This window comes from Gastrolobium bilobum, unplaced genomic scaffold (genome assembly GCF_033153095.1).
Source record: "Gastrolobium bilobum isolate Gb01-03AN ecotype WA unplaced genomic scaffold, APGP_CSIRO_Gbil_v1 utg52616, whole genome shotgun sequence".
NCBI classification, from domain to species: domain Eukaryota; kingdom Viridiplantae; phylum Streptophyta; class Magnoliopsida; order Fabales; family Fabaceae; genus Gastrolobium; species Gastrolobium bilobum.
Window position 1 is genome coordinate 11,490 of NW_026895587.1, and position 11,571 is coordinate 23,060.

Below are 11,571 nucleotides of genomic sequence, written 5' to 3' on the forward strand. Positions count from 1 at the left end.
ATAATTTATCCGAGTAATTTTATAAATGAATATTGTAAATCAATCCAAAGTAAGAAGTGGGGATCATAAAGTGAGTGCACTCTAGCTACAATGTTTTTCTCATATTTTCAAAACATCAATTCTTATTTTATTGTTCTTTTTCTCAATATAAAAATTATAAAAATAAGTCTTTATTTCAGTTCTCAATTTCAAACCAATCGACAATATTTGTCAAAACCATTTGAACTCATCCATTCTTGAAAAGAATTATTATTTGATATACGATCACAATCCCTGTGGAGACGATACTTTACTTATCATTATATTACTTGTGCGATCGGTATACTTGCCGGTGAGCATCAGAAGGCGTTGTCTTTATATTATATTCTTGTAAAGTATGATTGTTGATAATATTGCTGGTCTAAAACAGATTGTGATTATGTGGTTTGTGGACTTTGAGCTGGTTGGACTTTTGTTGGTATAGTTAGCTTGCGAGGTAAGCTTTCGTGTCCTCGGTTTAGCCATTGTTGGTTCCACCATACCCCACGGGGGAGTGGTTTATATGCATGATGTGTTTTCATGTATTGATTTATTGAAATGCTTTTGAGTTGTTAAGTGCAAATGCCTATAATATGTATGTGGTGTTCGCCTAGACGGTATTATGATCCTGTAGGCAGGTACGGCATGGGCGTGTACTATTGTGGGTTGTAGACATACGTACATCCTACACTTCCTCTGATGAGTAAAATAGATAACACACATGACATGATGATATGCTGCATTGCACTGATTTTGGAACTTATATGATATTACTGCTTTTGAACTTATATTGCACATGTCAGTGAGCTTGGGGTGGAGAAATCCTTGAGGACCCCTTGCCTTACTGAGATTTCTGTTTAGAGATCTCACCCCGCGTCTGGGGCACATATTTCAGGTTCAGGTAACTCGGGGGTTGAGACCTGAGGCGACAGAAGGACAGAGCTGAGTTAGATATCTGGTGTTTATGATGATGTGCTTGTGGATGACATGCTTATATTAATTATCTTGTTATCTGAGATTGAGACTCTATTGGGCTTGTTGCCTTATTTGGTGAGCATGGGGTTGTCCATGCCACATTGATTGACTATGTCTTGTTTTAGCTTTGAGATGTATTAATGTATTAGGATTATGTCTGTATTACGTGTTGTAGATCCGTGACTTAGATAGTCACTTTTATTTATATTATGAGGTTATTCAGTGTAGCTAGTTGTCTATTTGCACTTACATACATGCAATATTTCGAAAGTGATTAAAGTAATCAACTTGGTAATTGATAATGACGTCATAATTGAAAAGAAAAAGGTATTCCGCATTTTTAATTAAGCGTGGCTTAATACGATGACATGTTAATAAACTTGGTATACACGGGGTGTTACACTTAACGATGGAAAAATTCTTCTAGGTAGGCTATTTGGCTCTAAGTTAACAAGAAATAACATGCCTTTATCATGTTAGTAATGCATGCAAGCCAGAGAAATAGTTCAAGTTCTAGAAAACTACTACAGTGAGGCCTCTCTGAAAAAATTTCTGTTTAGGCTCAATTCTCACGGATATAATTCAAGGTAGAATCTAATTTCAAAATTTCACATCAAGCATTATCTAAGAATTTTCATCAAAACAGTTATACAAACGAGCAATCATCACTCTCAGATATTCTAAAAATTTAATGCTCCACATATATCATGCTTTTTATGATTCAATCTGTTTAATTGCTGAGTGAGCTTTTTCAAATTCTAAGAGTGCTTGTTCAGGACTTCACTATTTTTGGGTTTTTTTATTTTTCTAAAAGAAAATTGAATTAAAAATTAATTGTATTAAAGCAATAATTGAATTAAAACAACAAAAATTAAATAAAAGATAAAGGTTAAAATATCTCTCCTTTTTAACAGAAAAAATTTCTGTTAGATGTCTCTGTTGTGTAAATCCGCAGTTAGCAGGTATCGCATACGGTATGCCCCCAATTTCCAGATTTAGAAAGTTGTTGTCCTCAGCAACAAACTAAACTAGTCGAGTGAATCTACTTCTGCACCGGTGGAACACACACTCACACACACACACTTGTTAATCATCAAAATAGAATAATCATCAACTAAGCATGTAAAAAGGAAAATAATCCAACCATAATATCCAACAAAATACTCAAAACAGCAAAAGAAAGTGCTAAGTGAAATAAATGGTGAAGTGTGTGTGACATGGAATGCAAAATAATCATGAGTCCTCCATGGTGTCATCTGCATCATCAGCTACGGTGGCTGGAGGATCATCCTGTTGGGGAGGTGAAATAGGTGGTGAAAACTGGGCCGGAAGCTGGCGGTGTCGATCCCTCTGTCTAGGCATAACTTCTCCATCATCATCATCATATAATCATTCTGGACCATCAATCTCTGTGTCTGTCTATCAAGGATCTGGATGATAGGAGAATCTGCATAAAGTACCGCAGCTGGTACTGGTGCTGGCTCCGGCTCATGCTCAGGGGATGCTGGAGGTGGTGGTGGTGGTGGTGCTCCATGTGGTCCGTGTGAAGCTCTCCACAGTGCCTGCCGGATGGACTCGTTACTCATGGCAGTAAAATGGTTCTGAGTTATCTGTGTATGGACCTTCACATCTCGCAGCTCCTCATCAGGTATCTCCACCCCTGCCTGCAACATAGCTATGGAATCAATGAGCTATGTGTTAGGCGGGCATCTGCCTTCCCGTGAGTGATGACATATACTATCTTATTAGACAGGATAGAAGCAATGTTGAGGTTCTCCTCACCCATGAGGGTATATAGGAGAAGTTCCTTTCAACATTTACGTCACTCAGGTTGGTGGAGGCAATGACGGTGGAATTAATAAAAGTATGCCAGAAAATAGCCTCCCCATTAAGATCCGGCCTTTCCAACTCCTCTGGCACCTCTGGTTGCCCACTCTTGGTCTTCCATGCATAATGTGGATGAGTGATAGCAATCCGGACTCTCTCAACAATGTCTGGCATGTCCTCCCTGTAAAGGCCTCTTCCTTCAGAAGGCTGCAGCTTGTTAAATGTTTGCTGAAATTGGCAGCTCTTGGTAGGATCATATGTGGTTTGAAGGAAGCTCTCTATTGCTACAGTAATAAAAGAGACTTCCTTCCCTCTTACCCAGCTCTTCTTTGTCACTGACACCGTCTCCTTATCAGCATTGGCACAAAACTCCTTTAAAAGTGTGCTGGAGCTGGGCTTAGGGAAGTATACCAAGTTGTGCCATTTCCTTCTCTCAATGGTTTGCCTCACTGGGAAATCTGTATCCAATGAATAGCTGATGAGCCTCTCTGAGATAATCTTCTTTGGCAGGAACCATTTTTTGAATCTGTCCTGGTGGTCAAGTGAGAAGAACCTGGTACTATAAAAAGAGGCAGAGACCTTGGGCCTCTTAGTGCCAGAGGTACTGCCTCATTTCTTGCCACCTGGCCCGGTTCCCTTTTTGGTGTTTTTCGCTATTTTTCCCTGCACACAAAAAAGTACCAAACAGACATTGCAAAAGTCAGGATTAGTATGAACAAATGATGTGTGTTAACTTTGGAATTGACAGTGATGTACCCTAGAACAATTATGCAGCTGCTAACAGATCAATCAGATATCAATTCCAACAGAAACAAACTTCTTTTTATTCTTGCACATCCTAAGTCATATTCATCATAGCTCACTATAAACACTAATCCTTCTTATACATTATTCTATGATCAATGAATTAGATAGTGATAACACATATTTTGTTACACTTATTTATTACTCTTGATTGGTATTTTTAGGTTTTATTTGAATTAAATAAAGGTCTTTTGGGTCAAATCAGAATTATAGATTTTAATTGGGTTTAATTGATTTTCGTCATAATTTTCCAGATTTACACTACTTTCGTATTTTGACCATATCTCAGTCTACAGATGTCCAATTGACTCCGTTCTTGTTGAGTGTTTGAGCTAACAGATAGGTCTACAATCTCTACTTCAGCTATTGAAGCCCAATTCGGACGGGAAGATGGTCTAAACCTGATCCCAAGATGGACGTGTTTTGCTGGAAATTTATTTTGACGTTTGGACTTAAGTTATAATTTTGAACCCACTGTACATGAAGCCGAGAGCCATTAATTCTACTTTGTTTCCTTTTATTTTGGGTTGAATTTGTAGAGCCCGAAGCCCAGCTTGATTAGGGGTTAAAGGGCGAGAGTAGGGACCTTGTGGAACATCTTTCATTTGAGTTTGGATTTTACAGTTTTGAAATTAATATAATTTTCGTCTTTTTTTCTCCCCTCTTTTCTTTAATCAACCCAAGGGTTGAGGATTCCATGGTTGAATCCTGAGGACCTGCGCCTCATTTTGAACCAAATTTGTTTATCTTTCTCACTCGGTTTGGCATCTCGCTATTGTGGGTGTTCAATCTGAGATACGCGATTGCGTTCTTAGGAAAGAGATTAACCATTAGATTTAATGGTTAGGTTGATTAAGCCAATGAACTCAAGTCGAACGGGTTGATACTCCGCTATTGCACGAGTAGACGCGCCGTATTCGACCAAACGCTAAGCGATCGCTTAGAGAGGGTTCTAAATTGGAAATAAGGATTCTGATTCAATTGAGATCAATAGCGATTTGGTAATTATTTGTCCAATGATGGATATGCTTGGAATCCTAATTCTTGGGTTGATTGCTTTTAATTTGATTACTTTTTATTTTATTTTATTTCCGTTTAAATTTACAATCATATTAAACCCCCCCCCCCCCCCCATTTTAGTTTCTGTTTTTCTTTAGTTTCCGTTTCTCTTTATTTTCTCTTTTCATTTAGTTTCCATTTTCATTTGGTTTCCATTTTATTTTTATTTTTATTTTTATAACTGAGCGATTAAGATCCTTGCAAACTCCTTGAGAGACGACTTAGGTTGACGCTTTACTACAAATTTTTAATAAACCTAATTTAATTAATTTGCACGAGTTTGACAGCTCGTGTCAATGAGGTTATTGGTCCAACGGCACGAATTGTCAGTCATTAAAATTTTCACAGCCAGTGAGCAATTAGAATATCAGTATTTTCAATTCCACTCCATATAATTATGCTCACATGCCTGTCCATACAGATCTTCAATGTTGTTTATATAGACTATCCATCTAAACTTTCCAAATCAGGGACAATTATATTGATGCGGTCACAAACTAATTGTCAAATATCTTAACAACTAAATGGATCAATCGCCTTTTATGAGAATTCATTTTATTACTAGCATGTATATCAATCATTTCATTACCCTGTATTTTAACACAAGCCTCAATCTAAATCAGTAACTCACATGTGATGGCAACTATGGATAAAATCTGCCTAATTTTGCATTAATAGAGCATGTAATTTGAACATAACCTAATTAAGCAGTACCAACATATGCTGGTATCAATCCATAGCATGAATATTTATAACCAACATTGAGACTTTTCTAATTTGTGGATACTCTCACATAACAATTGTTCACACATGGCATACAAAAAAAATTCAATTTAATTTCAATATGCACTATTTCAATCAATTTCTAATGGAACTCAAGTGTGGGAGTGTACCTTTTCGCTAGCCATATTGTGCAATGGAAGAATTGTTAAAATGAAAAACCCTAACTTTCCCAAAAGCAGTAGGAGCCCAAAAATATTCACCAATTTGTGATGAACCTGTGGCTGTGAATTATGAGCTAATGAGGATGAAGGGAAGCAGTTGGGTGGTTGGAGGGTTGAGGCTGGCGGTAGTGGAAGGCTGGTGTTGTTCCTCGGGTGGTGTATGGATGGGAAGAAGGAACCAGTGGTGGCTGGCTATGGCTATTAGGTTGAGAGGAAGGGAGTATGAAGATGAGGGTTTAGGTGCGGTGGTTGGTGTTTAAGAGGTGGAGGTGAGGTATGGGCTGAGGGAGGTATTGTGTTGGTGGAAACGGTGGTCGGGTAGCGAGGAAGAAGAGAATGGCAGCTGGAGTTGGCTTGGAGGATTCAAAGGTGAGGTTTCCACGCGAGAAAGAGATGAGAGTTTGGGTAGTTTGTGGTGGCTTGGTGCTCACCGGTGATGATGATGGGGTGTGAGGCATGGTGGTGGAGGGAGAGAGATAAAGATGAGGTCCAGTGGTTGTCTGGGCTTGGTTTGGTTGCAGAGGTTTAGAAAGAAAATTAGAGAGACAAGGATTTGTGAGAGAAAGAGTGGAAAGTGAAGGGGGAAAATTAGGGTTCAGGATTTTAAAAATCTGATTTTGGGGCTGGCGATGACAGCATGGAGTTCACGTTGTTAGCGCGAAGCCTCTGTAACTTTTGGGTCCAGTGGTGCTGTCAGCGTGGACCTCACGCTGTTGGCGCGAGTCTTTCGTGGGTTTCTGGCGCTGATAGCGCCACCCTGGCGCTGTCAGCGCTGAGCTACTGGAATTTTTTGACCCAGTGGCGCTGTCAGCGCCAGTTTCACGCTGTTGGCGTAAACTACTGGAACTTGGCATAACTGACGCTGCTAGCGTGAACTTCATGCTATGAGCGCAGAACTTCTGTCTCTTTTTGGTTTTGTGGCGCTACTAGCGCCAGATTGGCTCTAATAGCGCCAGTCTCAGAATTTTGAATTTTTCCAAATTGTCACACTTCACCAATTAATTAACTTAATAAAATAAAATTAAACAAAGAAAATTAAAATTTAATACTGGGTTGCCTCCCAATTAGCGCTTGTTTAACTTCACGAGCCTGACGCGAACAGTCTAAGACTCAGGTGAAGTCAAAGGGACAGAAACCTTGTCCCTATATACCTATCCTCCGTAGTAGAATTTCAGCCTACAGCCATTAACTTTGAAAGGATTATCAGTGTCTATAGGAGAAATTTCTCCTGCGCCATAGGGATATACCTTTTTAACAACAAAGGGACAGCGGGGTTTGAGTTTACCTGGAAACAATCTCTATCGAGAATTGTACAATAATACCTGTTGTTCTGGCTCAAATTCCTTCGGAACTATCTTATTGTCGTGCCACCTCTTGGTTTTCTCCTTGTAGATCCTGGCATTCTCACAAGCAGCTAACCTGAACTCATCCAACTCAAGTAATTGCAGTAATTGTTTGTCATTAGCTTTAGTTGGTTCAAAGTTTAGAAATTTAGTTGCCCATATAGTTTATGCTCTAATTCAACAGGGAGATGATAGGACTTATCGTACACCAGTTGGAATGGTGATATACCTATGGGAGTCTTGAACGCTATTCTATATGTCCAGAGTGCATCATCAAGCTTCCTTGCCCAGTCTTTTCTCGTGTTGCCCACAGTCTTCTCTAGGATCCTCTTTAGTTCTCTGTTGGAAATCTCCACTTGCCCGCTTGTTTGTTGATGATATGGTGTAGCCACTTTATGCGTGACTCGAAACTTCGTGAGAAGAATCTCAAATTATTTGTTGCAGAAGTGGGTTCCTCCATCACTGATGATGGCTCTTGGAACTCCGAATCGGGTGAAGATATTCTTCCGCAGAAAGGATACGACTACCTTTGCATCATTTATCGGTAAAGCCACTGCTTCCACCCACTTTGACACGTAGTCCACAGCAACCAAGATGTATTGATTGGAATATGACATAGGGAAAGGTCCCATGAAATCAATTCCCCATACATCAAAGACTTCCACTTCCAGTATGCAATTCAGTGGCATCTCATCTTTTCGGGAAATGTTTCCCGTCCTCTGGCATCCGTCACACTTCTCTATGAACTCCTTCGAGTCTTTGAATATTGTTGGCCAGTAGAACCCACTTTGCAGGACTTTCTCTGCAGTTCTATTTCCACCAAAGTGTCCTCCGTAATCTGAAGCGTGGCAATGCCAAAGAATCTTTGGAGTCTCCATCTCAGTTGCACACCTGCGAATAATCCTATCAGTACATTGAAAATATAGGTATGGGTTATCCCAGCAGTACTACTTTGCATCATGCAAGAATTTCTTTTTGTGTTGCCATGTTAGTTCTCCGGGAATTGATCCTACAGCTTTGTAATTCGCAAATTCTGCGAAACATGGTCCAAATCGAATTGCCATCACTTGTTCATCAGGGAAGGATTCTTTTATCTCAATTTCAGGTCCATCATGCAATTCCTTGTCTTGAATCCTTGACAAGTGATCAGCTACTTTGTTTTCAACTCCCTTTTTGTCTCGAATTTCCATATCAAATTCTTGGAAGAAAAACATCCAACGTAGCAGCCGTGGTTTTGCATCCTGTTTATTCATAAGGTACTTCAATGCAGCATGGTTAGTAAAAACAATGATTTTAGATCCTATCAAGTAAGGTCTAAATTTATCTAATGCATATACTACTGCTAACATTTGTTTTTCAGTTGTGGCATAATTAACTTGTTCATCATTTAAAACTTTGCTAGCATAGTAAATTACATGTAATAACTTATCATTACGCTGACCGAGTACTGCTCCAATTGCGTATGTGCTCGCATCATACATTAGCTCAAATGGAAGGTTCCAATCAGGCGCCATCAGGAAAGGCGCGGTTGTCAGTTTTTCCTTCAAAAGATTAAAGGACTTCATACATTCTTCATCAAATTTAAAGTCATTGTCTTTCACCAAGAGTTGACTCAATGGCTTTGCAATCATGGAGAAGTCCTTGATAAATCGTCTGTAAAAACATGCATGGCCTAAAAAGCTTCGAACCCCATTGACATTAGCAGGAGGGGGAGGTTTTTCAATTAATAACAGTTTAGCTTTGTCTACTTTTATCCCTTTTTCAGAAATTTTATGGCCTAATACCATTCCATATTTTACCATAAAATGACATTTTTCTCAGTTTAAAACCAAGTTTATTTCTTGACAACGCTTCAATACTTTAGATAAATTAACTAAGCATGAATCAAAGCAAGAACTAAAGATAGAAAAGTCATCCATAAATACCTCCAATGATTTTTCAATCATATCAGAAAAGATGGAAAGCATACACCTTTGAAAAGTAGCAGGTGCATTGCAGAGGCCAAATGGCATTCTTCTGTAAGCGAACACTCCAAAGGGGCAAGTGAAAGCTGTCTTCTCTTGATCCTCTGGTGCGACAGGTGTCTGGTTGTAGCCGGAGTAAACGTCTAAGAAACAATAGTATGCATGTCCGGACAACCTCTCCAGCATCTGATTAATGAAAGGGAGAGGAAAGTGATCCTTCCGTGTGGCAACATTTAATCTTCTATAATCCACATACATCCTCCACCCAGTTATTGTTCTGGTGGGAATCAGCTCATTGTTCTCGTTCTTGATCACTATACTCCACCCTTCTTTGGCACTGTTTGAACTAGACTTACCCATGCAGTGTCTGAGATTGGGTAAATCTTCCCGGCATCAAGGAGTTTCACCACTTCCTTTCGAACTACCTCTTTCATAGTAGGATCGAGTCATAACTGAGACTGTCTCACTGGTTTGATGTTGTCTTCCATCAATATTTTGTGAGTGCAGAAGGAAGGATTGATTCATTTTAGGTCCGAGATGGACGATCCTATGGTTGTTTGGTCGTCTTTGAGCACTTTCATCAACTTGGTTTCTTCAGTCTTGGATAACTACTTGTTGATGATGACAAGATACGTCTCTTTATCTACTAAGAAGACGTATTTTAGATTAGGTGGAAGCTCTTTTAACTCCACCTTTGGTGCTTCAGTTGTGATGTCTGATTCTTTCTTCTTCATTTCTTCCATTGGAATTTCAGCATCTTCCTTTGGCAGATTTTCATCAAAGAATTCTTTCTCTTCTTCAATAGTATGATCATATTTCTTTTCAAGGAACATTTTCTCAATAATGTCCACTCGAAAGCAGTCGCCATTATCTTCAGCGTGCTTCATAGCACTGAACACATTAATGGTGACCTTTTCATCATCCATTCTCAGCTCCAGCTTTCCTTTCTCTGTGTCAATCATTGCTCTGGCTGTGGCCAGGAACGGCCTACCCAACAGAAGAGGCATGTCTCCTTCTTCTTCCATGTCGAGGACTACGAAGTCAGCAGGAAAGATGAACTTGTCCACCTTGACAAGTACGTCTTCTATTACTCCATTCGGTCTTCTTAATGTTCTGTCAGCTAGTTGGAGAGACACCATTGTAGGCTTCAACTCAGAAATTCTGACCGACTTCATCACCGAAAGCGGCATGAGGTTAATGCTTGCTCCAAGATCGCACAATGCATGGCCAACGTTAATGTTGCCTATCGCAATCGGGATGTTGAAACTCCCTGGATCTCGAAGCTTTGGTGGAAACTTTTTCTGAATTATGGCACTGCACTCTTCTATGAGAGCCACTGTTTTAAATTCCTACAACTTATGCTTTCTAGACAAAAGATCTTTCATAAACTTAGCATAGTTAGGCATGTTAGCTAAAGCTTCAGCAAAGGGAATATTAATTTGCAACTTTTAAATATTTCTAAAAACCTGGCATGTTGTTGCTTTTGTGCATACTGCTTTGACTTTATGGAATATGGTTTTTTCTCAAAGCGCGAGAAATCCCATCGCTTCTTTGGATTCTCTACAACTTTTTCCTTTGCTTCTTCTTTGTCTTTTGTTGCGGGTTCTTCGGTTGCAGGTAATTCCTCCTCTTTTTCTTGCTCTGGTTCAATTACTGGTTCGTCAGCTTTCTTTTTCTGAACCACTTTTTGTTTTTCTTGAGAAGTGATCACAATTCTGCTTCTTGTAACAATTGACTTGCATTCTTCTCGCGGATTGACTATTGTGTTACTTGGAAACTTGCCTTTAGTCCTCTCTTCCAAGTTTCTGAGAGATGCATCCTGATTTGTGTTGATGAGCCCTTGTCTCATTCATAAATATGTCAGTTGTCTTTGTCAACTGTATCAGCACTCTCTAGCTCAAATGATTGAGTTTATGGAATTGGAGGACGTTGTAAATAATTGTTGGAATAGTAATCCAAACCTCCCACTTGAATTCTCCTTTGGAAGTTGTTCCCTGGAGCATTGTTTTGGTTTCTCTGGAAGTTCTGTTGTGGTTTTGGTTCATATCAGACTTCGTTAACTTGTAGTGCATCTGATCCTACCTATGTTCGGCACTCGTTGGTCTCGTGCTCTCCTTTGCAATACTCACAGTTAACCGAGTTAACTTGAACTATAGAAAGTTGCATCTTGTCCAACTTAGCATTCAAACTGGCGATCTGTTGAGATAGAATCTTTTGTTCTGCTAGCGATGCATCATTGTTTCCCAATTGCAGAATTCCCTTTCTTGGTTGAATAGGTTGAACTGCCATTGATGCATTCTCATTCCTTGCCATGTAGTTGATTAGCTCTAAAGTTTGAGCTTGTTGTCTTCTTCCCTATGTCTCCACCAGTTGCACCATTGACAACCATTCTGCAATCTGGTGTCATTCCATTGTAGAAGACTCTGACTTTTTTCCATCTGGCAGATCGTATTGGGGGCACTTTCTGATCAGTTCTTGAAATTTGGTCCAAGCTGCACATAAGGTTTCTCCTGGATGTTGAGTGAAGTTGGTAATTTCATTAACCAACTTATTATATTTTTCCATGGAAAAGTTCTCCGCGAAGAACTTGGCCGCCAGTTCATCCCATGTTCTGATACTGTTGGGGGCTTGTCTATC

General features: G+C 39.5%; 1 protein-coding gene across 1 annotated transcript; it reads right to left on the reverse strand.

The window, feature by feature from the left end:
* Positions 1-9,542: 9,542 nt before the first annotated feature.
* Positions 9,543-11,247, reverse strand: LOC133318067 (uncharacterized). Its single transcript, XM_061520011.1, has 3 exons — positions 11,064-11,247; positions 10,381-10,773; positions 9,543-10,270 (listed from the first exon to the last, which is right to left on the reverse strand). The coding sequence occupies exons 1-3, from the start codon at positions 11,245-11,247 to the stop codon at positions 9,543-9,545; spliced, it is 1,305 nt and encodes a 434-aa protein (XP_061375995.1).
* Between the last annotated feature and the right edge of the window lie 324 nt (positions 11,248-11,571).

Bases quoted from the DNA above. Each gene is read 5' to 3' on its own strand.
- LOC133318067 (XM_061520011.1), bottom strand. From the start codon at position 11,247: ATGGCAAGGAATGAGAATGCATCAATGGCAGTTCAACCTATTCAACCA. The intron at 10,774-11,063 runs GTGAGTATTGCA...GAATGAGACAAG, and splicing joins TCAAGTTAACTCGGTTAACT to GGCTCATCAACACAAATCAG. The intron at 10,271-10,380 runs GTTGCAAATTAA...AATTTAAAACAG, and splicing joins GTTTTTAGAAATATTTAAAA to TGGCTCTCATAGAAGAGTGC.